The sequence below is a fragment of the Mastigoproctus giganteus genome, chromosome 12 (assembly GCF_048544385.1).
Source record: "Mastigoproctus giganteus isolate SK-2022 chromosome 12, ASM4854438v1, whole genome shotgun sequence".
NCBI classification, from domain to species: Eukaryota; Metazoa; Arthropoda; class Arachnida; order Uropygi; family Thelyphonidae; genus Mastigoproctus; species Mastigoproctus giganteus.
The window spans coordinates 81,096,280-81,116,161 of NC_143586.1; the positions used below are offsets into that span (position 1 = coordinate 81,096,280).

Sequence of the window (19,882 nt, forward strand, 5' to 3'; positions counted from 1 at the left end):
TTAAGGTTCACAATATTTGCTGGCTTCAGTTTTCTAATTACGTAGACCCAACGTGTAAAAATGCTGAGGCTTTTGTGATTCCTGATGACCTTACTCAACTTTCACATTTGCTTGCAAAAATACTAGACAGTCCTAACCACACACCCAACACTCTTGTTCTTTATCTCACTATCAGTCCTTCAAAGTATACAGGTAATGTTAATGGCCCTCTAGTCACCTCCAATCATAACTTGTTAATGGTCTCTTTTCAGTTTGAGCCTCTCACTCATGACCTTTCTCAGCCTTGTATCATTTGGCATTACTGAAATGTGAAGTGGGGGTGATCTACATGATTTCTATTTTTATTTTCCTTGATTTGATTACTGTTTTAAATCTTCTGTTTCCAATGTTCACTCAGATTGCATCATCAAAATTATTCTTTTAGAAATAAAATTCTTTATTCTGCATTCCACCCTGAAATCTCATCTTTTATTTAAACCTTGGTTTTCTAATATGCAAGCTGAGGCTGTTCAAGGTAAGAACTTAGTATATCAAAATTAACTTGCATCCAAATCCACAGCATATTCCACCTGAAAGCTTGCACTAGTTGTAAAACCGTTAATAATCAATCCAAACTCAGTTTTAAACAGACTCTGAAAAGGAAACTTGTTTCTTATCCAAATGGTAGTCCAAATTCTGACCTTTTGCCAAAGGTATTACTACTATTGCTGTCTGTCTATACTTCCACCTCTGTTACAACCTGATTTTGTTGCATCCTCAGTAAAAGTATTGAAAGTTGAAAGTATGAGCTTGAACCATTCATATTCGACCATTTTGATGGTTACCCTCCCCCACCCACACACACTACGGTTTTGCATAGAATATGCCTTTTATACTAAAGTCTTGTTTATGTGCCTTAATATCATAATCATAGACCATTTTGACAAGATCTTATATTACCTTGTTATATCCCTTTTCTAGCCTTGCTTATTATCATATCTCTAGTTGTTGGCTTATTGTGATCATAGAGGCATTTATAAATTTCCAGGCCCTAGGCAAAATATCAATATATCTTCCTATAAAAGCCAGATTGTAGGAAGGGTATATGGATTTCACTGTAATTTCAAATGATGATAATCAAAACAATTTTTATTTTACAAAAGATTTTTTTTTTTTTAATAATGTAATTAATGCAGCATACTTTGGATTGGGAGTTATCAAAATCCCTGCCAAATTATGGACCTTGATTATTAGCACTACACTTGTGTTTCACATTCAAGTGGATGGGATAGACATTATTTGGTAAACAAATATTGCCCTTATAAAAGTAATATTTGGTTAGTCAAAACTGCTGATCAACATGATATGTCAAACAGCACTGTGGTTGTGTGAGCACTGCTGCCAGCCACTTTCACAACAACAATAACATAACTTCTTATTTTCTTGTACTGTTAAAATAACAATGTCTTGAACTGTGGTAAACTTCATGAGAGTTCCATGTCATAATAAAAACAGTCAGTGTTCATGTTGCATCACTTTGACTAGTGAATCATACAAGGTAAAAGTGAATTAGCTATACAAAGAACCTATAGTACCCATGGTTGCTGCTGTGGTTGCTGCTGCCACATAATTTCCTCAAGTAACACATTTGTTATTGTTTGAATTTCTGATGCATCAACTACTTCAGTCACGGTGTACCAATTCACGTCATTTATCATATATTGTGTATGTAAAAATGTGTGTTCATAGATTGTTTTGAAATTGTGCATGCTAAAAAACATCAAAATAACTCAGAGAAAACCTAGCTCCCTTTGCCTTACATTGATTAACTACAGGTTCACTTGTCCTTGTGGCGCCTCCGTAGCCAGGTGGGAAGGAACAGCAGTGTGTAGCACATGCTTTTTGATTAGACCGGGGTTCGAGCCCGTTACCACCAAATACGGAGGATGCGGAAAGGTCAGGGAATGACCACTGCATATCCCGGAGCAATATGGCCTTAGTTGCTAATGCTCCTAAAAACTAAATAACAACAACAACAACAACTTGTCCTTGTTGCCTGCTCTATCTGTGTGAAAAGTAGATACCCAACCAGTTGCTAACCTCAACTGAGAAGCACAAATGTGGAAGTCAGCTTACATAAAATCATTCCATCTGTATTTTTCCATTACTGGAATTTTTGTAGAACAAAGTGTACCAAGCATTTTTACACATCTCTGTCTATTCATAGTATTATGAAGGGTGTAAGTCCCCTGAGTAAGGCTGTGGACATTCTGCACTAACCATTTTGGTAAATCTGACTGTCAGATTTTTATTTCTGAATAAATTTTCAACCAGTAATAAAAATTGTGTATATTGACAAGACCAACATGGAGTATAAGTCTTGTTACACCAGATAATCTTATACTATGTCCAGACTGCATCATTTCACTAAAGGAAAGCTTAAAAATTCTATTTTCTTATCATAATTCCTCTGGAAATCACTGCAGGTTATAGTGATGGTTGCTGCCTTCTTCAAAGTTGCATATACACACTCACTATTTTTGTGATAGATAGATAACTTTGGACCACTTGCAAATTGGTGACCTCACTCTAGTATTTTCCTTTTTTTTTTTAATTCCTTATTTTCTTACATCTTTAACAGAACCAAACTTCATCAGCTTTTAGTGGCACATTTTAATTTATTTATTATTATTTTTGGATAAAAAGTGGCATTTTGTTCTTATTCTTCCCTTTTGTTATTATTCCTTTTGTTATTATTCTTCCCTTCCCTATCTCTTCCATCATGCAGTATGATTGATGACTTTTGAGGTTATGATGAACGTCGTGGCGAGATCCAATTTTCCTTACATTTCGAGGGTACAGCTCTAAAACGGCGTTCGCAGGCCGGCCGCTAGTTAGTACACTGGACCGAACCTATTGGTAACTCTCTAGGAGGCTTCTGGATCAGCTAGTGTATAATCTTGCTACCTCTACTCTGCCAGATAGCGACTGGAGGGAGTCCGAGTAGTGTGTATGTGGGGAGCATTGTCGAGGCCACGTTATGTCAAGGATCTGGGTATATTCTTACCACGTGTACGCCATATCCAAAAATTTCATTACTTCATACAGCATGTCCCACCCACTTTTTCTTACCATTGAATACACCATGAATTGTCAAACTAATAGAGCAAGCTTATCTGCAAAAAGATCTAAACCTCCCAAGCACTTCCTAATTCATTTCACAAATATATGTGGTCTCAATTCTAATCTCAACGATATCCATTTCCACTTGCAGTCTGCCAAACCCCATGTACTTTTTCTGACAGAATCTCAATTATTGGTTGATTCAACTACTGCTCATCTCAGATGCCCAAATTATTCGCTGTATGATTCCTTTCGCCTCAAAGGTGGTACTTGTGCATATGTCCATTCTGCTATTCCCTGTCAGAGACTTGGCAATTTGGAATCTCCTCTCTTTGATCTTCTCTGGCTTAAAATCATTCTACCTCATTGTGTCAAATTCATCTGTTGTCTCTACCGTTCTCCCAACTCCACTAATCACTTGGAGCTCTTTGACTTCTTCTCTTTGCAACTTGACTTTCTCCAGTCCAACTTTCCTAACAGTGAGGTAATTTTCCTTGGTGATTTTAATGTTCACAACTCCAGCTGGCTTCAATTTTCTATTCACACTGACCCAGCAGGTCGAGATGTTGAAGCTTTTGCAGTTACTAATGACTTAGCACAGATTGTTCATTTACCTACAAGAATACCAGACAATCCTAATCATACAGCCAATACGCTTGATCTTTTACTCATAAACAACCCTTCTAAGTACACGGTCGAAGTGAGAGCTCCTTTAGGCACTTCAGATCACAACTTGGTGATTGTCTCTTCTCCAATGGAACCTTTATCTCATGGCTATTCCCATCCTCGTGTTGTTTGGCATTACAAGAATGCAAAATGGGATGACCTGCGAGACTTCTTTTCTTCTTTTCCTTGGTCGGATTACTATTTCAAAACTTCTGATGTCAACGTTTGCTCAGATCATGTCAGTGAAATTATTCTTGCAGGAATGGAATCCTTTATCCCACACTCCACTTTAAAATCTCGTCCTTTATCTAAACCTTGGTTTTCCAATAAATGTGCTAAGGCTGTTCAAGAGAAGAATGTTGCATATCGTAATTGGCTTGTTTCTAATTCTTCAGTGTCATTTTCTGCCTACACCAAAGCTCGCAACAATTGTAAAGCAGTTATTAATCAGTCCAAACTAGAGTTTGAAAAGTCTAAGAGTAGAAAACTTGCTTCTTGCCCTAATGGTAGCCGAGCATTCTGGTCTCTTGCCAAAGCTATTGGCCGCAACCTTTGCCCATCTCTGCTCCCACCTCTGTCCAAACCAGATGGTTCTGTTGTCACTTCAGCCAAGGATAAAGCTGACCTGCTAGCATCCCATTTTTCTTCCAGCTCATGTATTAATGATCTTGGTAAACCACCTCCCACCATTCCCAACACACTCCATTCAATGCCTCCTGTGGTCTTCCGTCAAAAGGATATCAGAAGGATTTTGATGAATCTTGATGCTAAGAAAGCTCCAGGTCCCGATGGTATTTCTCCACTTGTTCTCAAAACCTGTGCTCCTGGACTTACTCCTATTCTTTGCCGCTTTTTACACTTTCTTATTCCAAAGGTGTTTTTCCTTCTACTTGGAAATTTGCTCATATCCAGCCAGTTCCTAAAAAGGGTGACAAATCCCTCCCATCCAATTATTGTCCCATTGCAATTACTTCTACTCTTTCTAAAGTAATGGAGAAATCAATTAACCGACCGCCAACTCTTAAACTACCTAGAAACCTTCCATCTGATCAACGATCGCCAGTGTGGATTCCGTCAGTGTCGATCCACTGGTGATATTCTGGCTTATGTTACCCATTTATGGACTAATTCAATGGAAAGGTTGTTGTGTTTGATCGTGTTTGGCATAAAGGTCTTCTAAACAAGCTTCCATCTTATGGTTTGCCAACTGTTTTTAGTAATTGGTTATCCAGTTTTCTCTCTGATCGCTCACTGAGGGTGATGGTAGATGGCTCTCTGTCTTCTAACTTCTCCACTAATGGCGGTGTCCCCCAAGGTTCAGTTCTTTCCCCCACTCTTTTCCTCTTGTATATTAATGACCTTCTTCCATTGACTAGAAATCCTATCCATAGTTTTGCCAATGATAGCACATTGCATTCCACTTTCCATTTTGAGAAACCTTGTCCTGCTCAATCAGCTTCAACTTCTCGAAAATCTGCTACCAATTCCTTAAATGCCGATCTTCAGGTAATTCTCCAGTGGGGGCAAAGACAACTTAGTTGATTTCAACCCTTCTAAAACTCAGTCTTGTCTTATATCTCGCAAAAAGGATTCTTCTGCTCCTATGCTTATCTTTAGTGACACTCCGATTTCTAGGCAAAATGATATATCTCTTTTGGGGATTACCCTGACTTCTAATCTCTCTTGGCACAAGCACATTACAAATTTTGCTTCCTCTGCATCTAAAAAACTTGGTTTTCTCTTTCGCTCTCGGCGTTACTTTTCTTCCAAACAGCTGCTCACTCTGTATAAATCGCAAATCCGCCCTGCCATGGAATATTGTTCCCACATCTGGGGTGGTGCCCCCAAAACCTCTCTCAGGCTTCTTGATTCCATTCAGAAGAGGGCAGTTAGGTTAATTAATGATTCATCTCTAACAGAGTCTCTCCACTCGCTTTCTCATAGACATGCTGTTTCTGCTGCATGCCTCTTCTACAGATACTTCCATGGGCACTGTTCTTCTGAATTGGCTTCTATAATTCTCGCTCTCTCTTTCAAAACAGTCCGAACACGTGCCGCCACCAGCCAACATCCATTTACTGTCCAACTTCAAACCCACAGAACCAACTTTTCATCTTCCTCATTTATTCATTCAATTGCGTTTTCTGGAACAACCTTCCTTCATATGTGTTTCTTGAAAATTACAATCTACAGAAGTTCAAGTCCAATGTCAACAAATATCTTCTTTCGTCTTCTCAACCTCCAACCCAAGCACAGTACTAAGTACTATAGGTTCTAATACCTCTCGTGTTTGGGGGTCACATAAAAAAAAAAAAAAAAAAAAATCAGCCATTTATTCTTATATCATGGCAAAATTCATATTATTCAAACAATAACTACTTAGCTATACCAGATCAATGTAAAATTTTAAAAAAAGGAAATGAAAGGAAAGAAGATAAAAATTAATTGCAGTACACAAGCTTTCAAACAAAAAAAAAATTCACTCCCTATAATAACAGAGTATTTATAATATGGAAAATAGGGTCTTAATTATGAAATTTGTGCAATTTCCTTGTATAAAATGCTTATGCTAAAGAAAAGTACTAAGTCATATTCATTGCTTTATCTCCCCTATCCACCCACCAAAAAAAACTCAAGTAATACTTTACAATATGCTATACTGATAGTGAAATAAACTGCATACCAAATTATGAAGTATATATATCATGTGATGTTGTTTAATGTTTTTTCTAGGTACCACTTAAAGGAAACAGCTATCTAAACATCTGGTGCCACGTTTTTGATCGCAAACCAACAGAAACAACAACTATAAGAATGGTGAGTAAACTTCAGTTTGTTTGTTTTTTTTTTTATTATTATTATTATTATTCATAGCCAAGTTTATTGGAAAACACTATCTACTGTGTTTATGTAGGATTGCTTTTCACGTTGAGCAAGCCATTTTCAGAATGCAGTGGGGCCCCAACATTCAATGGTAATTCGTTCTACAAAACCAATTGTATGTTGAAAATATTTGAAAATGAAATGCACAAGCCATAATTCTTATGGGTTTTGGTAATTAACTATATAGTATCGGTGTAAATACAACATAGTTAACCCATAAATTTGAACTACGTAAGTAGCGTAGAAGGCATCGTTTTAATTGTATCTCATATTGTGGTTGCCTTCACAACGAGATCGCGGTATTGCACTACTTCAAATAAATAACGCTTCTCTAGTAGAGAAGACTACTGTTATTTATTTTCAGAGGATACTATATAGCTAATTACCAAAACCCATAAGAATTATGCCTTGTGCATTTCATTTTCAAATTACATTTTTACCAACACCCTTTGGCATCTCTCATATTGTGGATATAACTTCGCAACTGTGATGGCTTGTTTACCAGGGTATCTGCCCGCCCACTGATGATGAAGTCCAATAGCTTCGAAATGATCGTCTGGGTGGTGGTATCCTCTGAAAATAAATAACAATAGTCTTCTCTACTAGAGAAGCATTATTTATTTGAAGTAGTGCAATACCGCTATCTCGTTGTGAAGGCAACCACAATATGAGATACAATTAAAACGATGCCTTCTATGCTACTTACGTAGTTCAAATTTATGGGTTAACTATGGTGTATTTACACCGATACTATATAGTTGTAAATATTGTAAGTTGAAACCAATAATACATTGATTTCCTGTAATTCGTTACAAATTCTTGACAGGTGACCCCCAACAACACATAAAATAGGTATTTCTTACATATTATGCTTCATTTTTATATTAAAAATGAGTTTTATAAAGATTATTTAATAAATAGCCATAAAACATCTTAATATAAAAAATAAACAATAAATTAGCATTTTCTGCTGCATGCCTTCTTCTTGTTTCTGCTGCATGCCTTTTCTACAGATACTTCCATGGGCACTGTTCTTCTGAATTGGCTTCTATAATTCCCGCTCTCTGTTTCAAAACAGTCCGAACATGTGCTGCCACCAGCCAACATCCATTTACCGTCCAACTTCAAGCTCACAGAACCAACTTTTCATCTTCCTCGTTTATTCATTCAACTGCTGTTTTCTGGAACAACCTTCCTTCATACATATTTCCTGAAAATTACAGTCTACAGAAGTTCAAGTCTAATGTCAACAAATATCTTCTCTCGTCTTCTCAACCTCCATCCCAAGCACAGTACTAAGTACTATAGGTTCTAATACCTCTCGTGTTTGAAGTTTTCATAAAAAAAAAAAAAAAAAAAAATTTACCTTATACTTGAAGTGCAGAGCTGATGAAATCAATGGCAGCATAGTGGTGGTGGGACTATATCAGGCATCACATATCTTTTCAGTCTTTTGCTGCTACTGGTAAAGAAACTGTCCAAAGTGTACTGTTTTTGACGACTTTTTTGTATATGAGGCCATTCATAAATTATAATTAATGAACATAGAACCATACATCCTCTGGTAGATCCAAATAAAGTTTTGCTTCCACCACTCCTCATTAAACTGGGGCTCATGAAAAATTTAGTGAATATCTTTAGAAGTGAATATTAAGGCAAGCATTTTCGTTGGTCCACAAATAAGACAACTTTTCAAAGATGAACAGTTCAAATGTGCCCTTGGTGATAGCGAGAAATCATCATGGAAAGCTTTTTGACATGTTTCGACTAGTTTTCTAGGAAATGTTAAAACCAACAACTATAGGCAGTTTGTGGAAGATCTCATTACTTCTTATAAAAAACTGGGGTACAACATGTCATTTAAGATGCATTTCTTGCACTCACAGCTGGATTTTTTCCTGCCAAACTGTGGTGTCATCAGCAACGAACATGGTGAGCACTTCCATCAAGACATCGCAGAAATGGAACAAAGATACAAAAACAAATGGAGTGCCACCATTTTAGCCGATTATTGTTGATTGGCAAAAAGGGATTTTCCCAAAGCTGAATACAAGTGAAAGGTGAAAAGGTTTTGTGTTTGATACAGATATGTTCGTAGCTGCATCTTACTACCATATAAATAAAAAATACTTGTATAAATATAAAAGACTACTTTTTCCAAGAACAAGAGCCAATCTGCCATTTTAAGCACTATTATTATTAGCCATATGGTGCAAGGAAGTCTGAGGCAGCCAAAAAAAAAAAAAAAATTCTGAATTACCCTGCTTGAGAGAGTGAGAAGTAGAAGGGAATCACCAAGGAAGAAAAATGGTCAAGACCCTGGGTGTGCAAAGCCCATACTCACCAGATGTGAGCCCCTGGGGTATTATATCCATGTTTAGCACCCCAAAATCTATAAAGTTAACTTACTTTCATGCTCATAACAAGATATGACCCAAAATGTGTTGTTGTGTTATTAGTAGGGGGATAAAAATACTATGATTTTTTATGGTTTGGTGAGAATCACAGAAAAGTTATGTAACAGGTTTTTCTGTTAGTAACTTTGATGTGACTTATGACTTAGTTTGGAGTATTTCACTGTAATAACGTGGTGTGTTCAGAAAGTTTAAACCACATTTCATAAAAGCCATCATACTGGGGTTTTTTTTTTTTTTTTTGGTTTTTTTTGTAAAATTAATTTTTACATTATAGCTACATAAATAAAGAATGCATTCAACACTACTTACGTACCAGTTACAAGATATGAACAAAATGTTCAGTAACTGGCTAAATTTTTAATTTGTGGTAGTTAGTTGCAACTTGCTAATTTGTAGCAAGTTGTAGATAGTGTTGGCTATTATGCAAGTTGCATAATAGCCAGCACTTTGGATTTATGACAGAGAACCCATCATTTTTTAGTCAGTTTGACCCTTCTTCGTCTCACCATCATAATACAGTTGGTGACAGAGAGTTTCTCTGTCTTTTTCTTTCCATAAAAAAATAATAAAACAATGTTAAAGTTGGAAATTTTTAAATTTGTGAATTTCTGCTTGTTTTGATTAATGAACTGGCCATCAGATGTACTATGATAGTCTATATTGCAAAATAGAAACATGGAAACAACTTCAGTAAGTTGTTTTAGTGTTTCAGCACCTTATTAACAGATCATTCATCTGTTAATAAGGTGCCAAAGAAATACAATGTAAAATTTCAGAAGACATATGCACCATTTTCCTTGTATTGTAAAAATCTGAAAAAAAAAAAAAAAAAAAGTGACACATTTTCCATGTGTACTGTATGTAGATGTGATTTTTAAATTTCAAATGGTGGAAAATAAGGTGTAATCAAACATTTGCAAACAAATAAGCATAAATACAATGTGCAGTGCATAGAAAGAAATGCAAAAATAGATGTTGCAGTTCATGGTAACAGTGATGTAATATGTGCCAAATGTTTATTTGCATATTTTGTCATAAAATATAATCTTCTTTTGCTGATAATGACAATTTTTTTTGCTCGTATTGTTCAGAAATATTTTTCCCGATAGCAAAACAGCAAAACATCAGGCATCATTAGTGAAATTGCACAGATAAGAAAGGAGAAGGTAGTGATGGCTCTGAAAATGGGCCGTTTTCAATTGCTACAGATAGCAGTAAAGAAAGTGATTCCAAGCTATTTCCCATTGTGGTGATGACTGTTTTTAATTTAAAAAAAAAAAAAAAAATTAATAAATCAAATGCATTTTTCTCTCAGTACCAGCACTGGAAGGTCAATCTACAGGGTACAACATTGGACATCTTTTGAACTAGAAAGCACATGGAACTACTTCAAAACACTTTCTGGCATTTAGAGGTGCTAATAATGCACCTGTTATAGACATTAAATGTTATAGGTAGGCATTAAAGCCAGAGTAGCAAAGGTTTTAAAAGAAGGGATTGAGCATTTGGTAGTAATAGGCTCTCCTTTCCACCTTATTAATTTGTGTGCCGGGAATGCATGCTTCCTTAAAAGTAATGAATACATCTAGACATTTACTACCGAGAGAGAAGTGCTAAAAGGAAAGGTAGATTTAAATATTTCAAATGATGCATACCACTGTAAAAGATTTTGAAGTGTGGGTATACATGTTGGCTGTCTTTGATTAAATGTGTAATAACTAGACTAGTACAACACTGGCAATCGTTGTCAAGTCTCTTTAAAAAAAATGTTAGAAGTGGTCAAAAAAGCCATATGAGCACTTTTCAGTGTTACCAAGTTGAAAGTACAGCAGGCAATCAGTACCAAATGCCACTGACTCATATCCAGTTTATGATCCAAAAGATATTTTGAAAGAAAACAAACTAATGAACTCCCCAAGGGAAAAAAATTGCACGCTTCTGGTAAAACAAATCCTAAACAGGCCAAACAAGTTGATAATTTTAGGCATATTATCCTTACCTGTGCAAAAAGTCTGTTTGTGTTTCTCTTGAATAAAGAAAACTGCTTTATTCAAGCTGAATGGCTTAAATAAAACAGTTTGCTTATTTCTTTTAAATATTATTCTGACATTTCAAAATCTGATCATTACTCTTCAATCCAATATCCATGTACTGAAGTGATTACTTCTAGGTATGTTAAGAATGTTATGAATTTATTTTATAACAGTTTTCAAATGTTCCACTTCCATTTTGGAAATTGACTACCATAGCAGCCTAAACCAGAAGGATGATTCTTATTTAGTCAAAGGCATTTCTACTGCCAAGATTGTGTAGAGTCTAATACAGTGGTTTTCAAACTTTTTTTTTGCTCACAGCACAGAATGCAAAGAATACAGACAGTATTCTTTGCCTTGAGGAATCATGACACACAAAACATTTAAATTGGCAACCACTAAAGGGAATTGGGAGCCTTGCACATTTTGCAGTTCACCATCAATAAGTGCAGCTATTTTTGTTGAGTTCTTTGCAAGTGTCAATGTGTTTTGGCGAGTTTTGTTTATTTTGCTTTTTCAATAAACTTTTAAAATTAATTAAAAGTTATTAAATTTAATATGGACAAGTCTTTGATTAAATGGAAGAAGGTGAATGATGAGTCAGTGGCCGAAAACAACAATAACAAAAGTAAGAACAAACCAATTGCAATTTTCATACAGGGTATGCAGTCTCTTGGTACAGTCCATAAGTACCAAAATAGTTATTTAAATTTGGATTTACATACAGTGGGCCTGAAAATCATCCTATTCCTGAATGTGTGGTCCATGGAAAAAAAATTAGCAATGAGTATATGGTTCCCAGTAAACTGAAAAGACATTTGAATACTAAACATGGCCATTTATCAGTTAAAGATAACAACTGTTTTAACCATTTGCAATAACATAACATCCAAAGTTTTGTGGCACACCTAGTGAAACTGGTGGCAGACCTTTTGAGAACCACTGAGTCTAATACAAGAGAATTTTCTGTTTGTTTGCTCTCTGAGGAAGTACTTTATGGCTGCATTTGACTACATGAATCACAAGTTATGATTGAAAAATTATGTTTATATAAATGCCATATAGCTTAAATTTCATTAGTTGGTATCATTTTCAAAATTGAAATGTTTTGTGGACAATTTTCCAGAATTTCTTGGTGTCCTTAAAGATAAAGAAATAAGTGAAATAATAAATGTTTTGCAGCATCAGTTCTATTCAGTTTTAGTGTGAGAACATACCAGATGCTCTATGAAAGAAGAAAGAATTGACATACAGTTGTCCTCGGTTGGGAAACATTCAAGTGCACATGGAATCTTGAAATGGAGCAAATTATCCCAAGTCATGCTTGGCATATTAACAATTTCTCATAGTAGTGCTGAGTGTGAATTCAGCTAAGTTAGAAAGGCAAAAACTAAGTTTAAATGCTCTCTTTTTAGTGAAGCTTTGGAAATGCTCCTGTCACTCAAGTCTAGACAGCAGGGCCATTGTTATGAACAAAACATTGACTTGGCATTTCTGAAAAGGGCACGTCTGCAAGAGTATATTTTTGGAGTCAATCAAAATCAGTTGATGTCTAAGCCAAACGAAATTCCACAGATAGAAAAATGTTAGGTATGCTAATGTTTAAAAGCAGACTATATTGGGTAAACAATCCTGTGGTTGTATTTAATATGAAATGTATATTTTAATGATGAAATTTAATTTGTAGTGCAGTGTGGACTTTAAAAAACCTACTGCCTCTTCCAAAAAATCACCTGTTTTCCTTATGGGTGATTTTTTTTTTTTTTTTTTTTTCCTCTTCAAAAGTTGGCTGCTATGGCTAAGTTATAACTATTTAAATATTTAGGTAAATACAGAAATAAGCTAAATGACTAGGGCACTTAAAACTATTTCTTTACTGTAATTTACAATGTAAATTAAGCAAAAAAAAAAAATAAGAAAACCCAAAATTATCACAAAAAGTCTTCAAATTTCTGTGGCTCCCAGTAATACCCAACTACTAAAGAAAAAAAAAGTTGAAAGAGAGATCTCAAAAAAAATGTAAATTAAGCATGGTAGACTTCAACTAATGATGTAAGAAAATTACTGTACATATGAGAATTGCTACTAACTGTAACAAATAATACTAGAGAGGTGCTAACAGCAACCTACACAAAAATCATAAATAAATAAAACCTAATTAATCAGTTGATATCTAATGAAATATCCAAACAGAAATCCACAGACAGACAGAAAAATATTAGGTATGCTAATGTTTAAAAGCATACTGTATTGGAAACAATCCTCTGTATTAAGTGTCTACTTTACCAGTGAAATTTCATCTAATGCAATGTGGAGACATAAAAAAAAATTTTTTTTTCTTGTTTTTTTCTGGAAATCTGTTTTTCTCCTTCTTAGAAATTTGCTTGATCTGTGATTGGAGGAATTTCTCTGGTCATAGCTTTGAATCAGTCCTCTTTAGTCAAAGCTGTAGCCGATCTCAGGGAGGGGGAGGGAGTAGGATTTGCCTCTGTGAGGTATTCCAGGTATTCAGCTGACAAATTAACTTATGAGCACACACATGTACAGACATAAAACAAGTAATAAAATGTAAATAGAAGAGTAGAATACATACAATCAATTATATATAATATTTACAATACAATAAATATAAGATATAAATTGATATTTGCAGTGGCTGCGGTACCCAGTCTGTCAGTAGGTTCTCCAGAGCTACAGGGTCTGAAGTATATGGGCTGGCAAGTTTTCTGAAAAATGGCACAAGGTAGTTTCTAGTTTCTGTTGGCACACAGTTGCTTAGTATCTGTGCTGAGCCAGTTTACGAGATTTATCATGTTGAACAGAAACATCCACTGTCAGCTATAAATTGGCCATAGTTGGAGTGTAGTGGCCTTACCTCAGTTCTATGTGCTATCATTTGACTGTGGGGAAAAATAATTTCAGAAAGGCTTGTCAGGGTGATGATATTAGTTTTCATTATGATTAATTACCAGGAATTCATTTAAAGAGGCATACTGGATGCTTCTTGAGATTGTAATAGGTTTTATGAGTGATCCATTTAGCCACCATAGGATCCTTTACTGCAAGTTAAAAAATAAATGAAAGTGTTCTATATGGACACATGCATACTCTCTCTCTCTCTCTCTCTCTCTCTCTCTCTCTCTCTCTCTCTCTCTCTCTCTCCCACACACACACACATCTTGAATACATGTACTGTGAGCATTACAAAATCAGAAATCCCTATGAATACTAACAAGAGTTTTATTATTTTTGACAGGTTGTTTTCACTCCTTTATTTGTTGTCCGTAATCACCTGCCAAATTCTCTATTGGTTCACTTACGTTCACAAGATGGTGGTTCAGCACACTGTGTGGAAGTCAATGGATGTGGCCAAGAACATCAGATAATCACAACAGAATCACATGCCTTGTGTCATAACTTCTGTTTTCAAATAGGATCAGGTGAACAGTGAATAGATAGTAATTTTAATAGTAATGATCACATATTTTAAAATTAAACTTATAATATGATGCTCATTTATACATATAGAAAACACATCTTTACTTGTATGCTGTCACTAGATTTTGGCACAATAGTAGCAGTATCTTTCAGATTTTAATGTATTGTGTTAAAACTGAAAATGCAAATGGTTGGAAAATGGTTTTCATAAAATTGAATGTAAGTGCAAATAGTTTGGATTGCACTTCAAATATAATTACAAAAAACTTTATTCACATACTTTCTAGTAATTAAATTTTTGCATTGGAGGAGCATGTAGTTTCAAGGATGTTATATTCCTTTAGTTTTACTCAATCCAAAATCCACATAAGTGCCTGAACTCAATGAATTAAAACAACTGTTCAAAATAGTTTAAGGAATATCTCAAAATGGACCTAATTCCACAGCAGAATTGGTGCCATTTATGAATAGTGTAACATTTCATACTATGCTCATACTAATTTTTTTCAGTTTACTCTAAGCTATGAATTCAGATAAATCAAAACTGAGGAGGACATTGTTTGACTATAAATTTTAGGAAATGCATATTTCTCATTTAATATGTAAGAATAAGAGAGTGAGAGAGAGAGAGAGAGAGAGAGAGAGAGAGAGAGGGGCATAAAGATATGTTCTATTTCCAACAGTCAAGTGGCCGACCTGACTGTCAGGTTGGCCACTTGACTGTCACAGGACAATTTCAGGTTACAATTGCATGTTGTTATGCAGATTGTTTCTGTATACTTAAATCACTGTAAAAATTTCTTGAAATACAGTGAAACTTCTCCTAACGGACATCTCTCTACAACGGACATTTTCAAATTCCCCAACTCTCCTCTGTTGGTTTTAACGTGTTTTCAGCTTCTGTCTAGCAGACATTCTCTGTAACGGACGCGGACAGGCAGTCTGCACTGTTTCATTTAGATTAGCACTTAATTTGATCTCCCCATAACGGACAGCGGGCGAGCTCACGGCCCTTTTTCTAGGAACATTTTAGAGAGAGAGAGAGATAATCTTTAATGCCCTTCACGGCCAAAAAGCCAGGGGTTTACATTTTTACAGCCTCCCGAAACTTCCGGGAAAATAGAACAATTCATTTACAAAAACAGGTAATTTTACAAAAGAAAACATATTTTGATACAAAGGAGAGAACTCCTCACGAGAGTTAAGTCTGATTGAGCTGGCTTAACATCGAGATAAGAGCACCAGCTCAATCAGACAGGAACAGATGCAAGGTATACATGTCATTGCTGATTATTCCTACTAGACATAATTTTTTTTCTGTAAGTCCTGTCAACAGCGAATTTGTTCAGGTCGGTGTCAAGTGCCTGGGTTTGCTTCAACATCTGCTGAGGGAGGAACCTGTCCGAGAGATGGAGTCGTGCTGAATGCGAGTAGAGCTCGGGATTGGCCCTAAGGGCAGCAGGGGGAATCCTCCAGCCACAGGTATCCCAGAATGAAGGTGCTCCGATTATGCTTGTTATCATCTTGACTGTTGCTAGGAGGCGTTGGTCATCAACTAAGGTGGGAAGCCGTGGAATCCCGAGAGAGAGTTGGCAAGCTGCGTGGTACGAATCAGAGCTGGAAGGTTGTGCTTCCTGTTGCCCCACTTTAGGAGCCAGAATTCTGTGGCAAAGAGTGGTTTCTTTATTGACGGTGCTGCTGACGCCCAAATTTCAGCAGCATAGAGTAAAGGTGGAAAGATGATTGTTCTTATGTACCTCACGGTTGTCTTTTTATCTCTGATATGAAGGAGATACTGTTTTGCTATCCACCGGAGTCTTGAAGCACGTGTGAGGAGCATGTCTATGTGGGCGTTGAATCGAAGTTTGGAGTCGAATACAACGCCCAGATCACGATGGCTGGATACAATTGGGATGAGGGTGTTGCCGACCGAAGGCTGGAGAGAAGAAGGAGTTTGCTTCAATGAATACACCATGAATTCGGACAGCAGGATTGATCTTGAGCCCGAACTGGCAGAGGTAAGATGTGACTGCAGTGAGAGTGTTGTTAATTTCCGTTTTTACCAGATCAAGTCTTGACCAGGGATGATGGGAGTAAGTATCTTGATATCATCTGCATAGCTCAGTAGACATCGAGAATGTGCAACCAGTGGGAAGATAATAGATGAAAACAGAAGGCCGGAAAGGACCCCTCCTTGTGGGACTCCTGCGGTGACGGGTCTAGTAAGGGTGCGATCTCCTGTATGAAGCTTTATAACTCTGTTATTCAGAAGAGATGAGAGAAAGCATAATATGTTCCCTGTGATCTGGAAGTGGCATTCCAGGAGAGTGAGTAGTTGGTTTACTTGGACGGCATCAAATGCAGCCTCAATGTCTAAGTAAGTAACAGCTAGTTCGTGCCTTTTCTCGAATGCTGACACGATAGTATTCGTGGTGGCTAGCAGATTTGTGATCGTTGATCTGTTTGGAAGGGAATAGTGAATTTGGGCTGGATTACTGGGCAAGATCTGCTTGGTGAGGATCAGGAGTAAGGTCTTCAGGAGCTTCAGCAGACTGGAGGAGATGGAGATGGGTCGGAAGTGTTTAGGTTTCGATGGCGACTGAACTTTGGCTAAAGGTTTGATGAGATAGTTTTTCCATTGCTGTGGGAAAATCTGGTTCGAGAGTAACTGGTTGAAGATAATTAAAAGTGGCTGAATAATGTACGGACTTAGGCATTTGAGCATGAATTGGGGAACTCCATCATCACCAGTAGTTGACGAGGCAGGTAGAGAATTGATGGTGACGATCAGCTGTTGTTTTGTGATCTGAATGGTGTTCAACACTTCTTGCTGGGTTGGCTCTGTTAGTAGAGCCAGATCTGAGTTTGGCATAGGATTACGATTAAATCTTGTGACGAAATCGAGCCACAATTCAGGATCAAGTTGCAAAGGAAAATGAAGGTTCACTTTCTTGTATGGAATTTTTCCTTTAGCCAGATCTCGGTTAATTATAATTTGATTGCCTCAGATTTCAGGCGATTAAATTGAGCCCGTGCCCTTGAATAAACGATGCAATCATTGACATTTTGCGACTGTTTCCATGTGCGATGGATCTGTTGCTTCAGCTGGAAACTCATTTTGAATTCTGAATTCCACCAAAGTCTTGTATATGGACTGATTGTGATTTTTTTAGAGGCAGCATATTTGGCAACCGTGTTGATCCAGTTTGTGAGAATGTTCACAGCTAACTCTGGGTCACAAGTCTCTAAGGTCACCCAGGGAATGAGAGAGGCGACTCTGATGCACTTATCTACATCAAGTAAGTTGGGACTAGTGATGTCAACCTTTTTTGTTGTTGTTCTGGCTTCTAATTTGGGGGCTGGCAGATATGCAGTCATGTATTGGGACATGATCAGAGTCAAATGACATTTCTGCAATGTACTCAAGGGTGCAAGGGATAGAGGCTAGAACTAGATCTAAGAGGTTATTCCCCCTGGTTGGAGCTTCATTAATAAGCTGTAGATCAGCACATCTCAAGTGTGCCAGAAGATCTTTTTTCAGATTAGATAGCTGAGGAGGTAAATTGAAATCACCACAAACTAAGTGAGAAGCTATGGGATGCAGCTGATTGATTTCTTCCACATATTGCCTCAATCGTATGTTTATTTTCTATTTCCGATTCTCTGAATTTTATCAAGGTTTACGTCGCGGTTCTAAACCCTTTTTCAAGAATTTTAAGGCACGTGTAAAACTTCTGATGAATTTGGTGTGTGTGTGTGTGTGCGGGGGGGGGGGGAGGTTGTCGGCCTTTCGTCTTTTGAATTTCAGTTTTCAGTTTTGTTCAGTGTCATGTGAAGTGCACAATGTCTTCTCGTAAACATTTAACTTTTAAAGATCAAGTCGAACTCGTTAATGCATATTATCGGCAAAAAAATTGTGTTCGCAATCTCGCTGCAAAATTCAAAATCAGGAAGACGCAGGTAAGCGACATCCTAAAGAAAAAAAAACGAACTGCTCAAACAATTTTGGCAACATGTAAGTGATCAGGTTCAAAAATCATTCCCGAAAGCTGTTGGACTTCAAATTGACAATGTTACGTATGAGTGGTTTTGTCATGCACGTGCTAAAAAAAATTCCCATTAATGGGCCTATTATTAGGGAAAAGGCTTTGGAGGTTGCGAAATCTATGGGAGTAAATGAGTTCAAAGCTTCTGTGGGATGGCTAGACAAGTTCAAAACTTGGCATAAAATTTCTTGGAAAACCGTAAGTGTGGATCTGTTGATACTGAGATTGTAACAGAGTGGACCGTCAAATTGGAAGATTTATTAAACGTTTAACGATTTTTCTTTCTTTCTGTTTTTTTTTTCTCCCTCAGACTTCTCGTTAGCGGACACTTCTCTCTAACGGACACATTCTCATTCCCCATGGCTGTCCGTTAAAGGGAAGTTTCACTGTAGATAGGAATTCTTACCATATCTGTAGAAGAACTTTTGATGGTTCTGAAATTTAGGGACTGTGGGAAGATATGGCATGTGGTAAGCTTCAGCAGCTCACATTATCATGGAAATGGCATGCTGGATATACAGGTAAATTGTAGGAGTAAGAGAACTGAGGGCTTACTTAACAGAGCAATGTTGAAAAAAAGTCATTAAGGTTAAATTTGAAAGTCTGCAATTCTTCCCAGACACGAGGAGGCAGAACATGATCAGAGCCTTAGAGAGCACGTGCAAGGTTCGTGGGATACAATTTTTCTCACCATGGTCTGTGCTTATTAACAGGAGAAACCGATTCTACAGGGATGGGATACACTTAAATAGAAAGGGTGCAAGAATATTTGCTGACTCTATCGAGGCAGTGTTTCAGTGGGTCGGAAAACTGCTAGCTTGGGGGGAATATATTGACTAATAGATTAACAATAGCCACAGGCAGAAGTAAAGGGGATTCTTGCACTGCTTCTATTGGAACATGTGGTAGCCCAGAAAGCAAGATACCATGGATTTTAAGACCTGCTGTGGGTCATCATGAATCAAGGAGATATGTGGGCTGTGTTAGGATAACTAAGAGTAAGAACAGGTTCAGGTATACAGTCAGACCTCGTATAGCACAATAGTTGTGTTCCTAGAAACCCTCGTGCAATGCAAAATCGTGCAATATAAACACCAGGCCCTATGGGAAAAATAGGGTTAGGTGCCGACCACCCAAGATTGAACACACATTTGTAACCAAAACATTACCAAACACAATAAATAATCGTAATAAAATACTTACGCATTTTATTACTATTACGTAATAAAATATTGCTAATGCTTTTGCTTCTATCCTAAGCAAACTTGTTTTTTGTTTGATTTTCTATCCAAACAGA

General features: G+C 36.8%; 1 protein-coding gene across 2 annotated transcripts in view; it reads left to right on the forward strand.

Moving 5' to 3' along the window:
- Vps13B (vacuolar protein sorting 13B) overlaps window positions 1-19,882 on the forward strand; it is a 965,007-nt gene that overhangs the window by 680,769 nt on the left and 264,356 nt on the right. For both annotated transcript variants that reach the window (XM_090386413.1, XM_090386414.1), the window contains exons 36-37: window positions 6,502-6,585; window positions 14,358-14,541. In XM_090386413.1, the coding sequence (XP_090242539.1) occupies window positions 6,502-6,585; window positions 14,358-14,541 (268 nt within the window). The remainder of the gene's footprint in view (window positions 1-6,501; window positions 6,586-14,357; window positions 14,542-19,882) is intronic.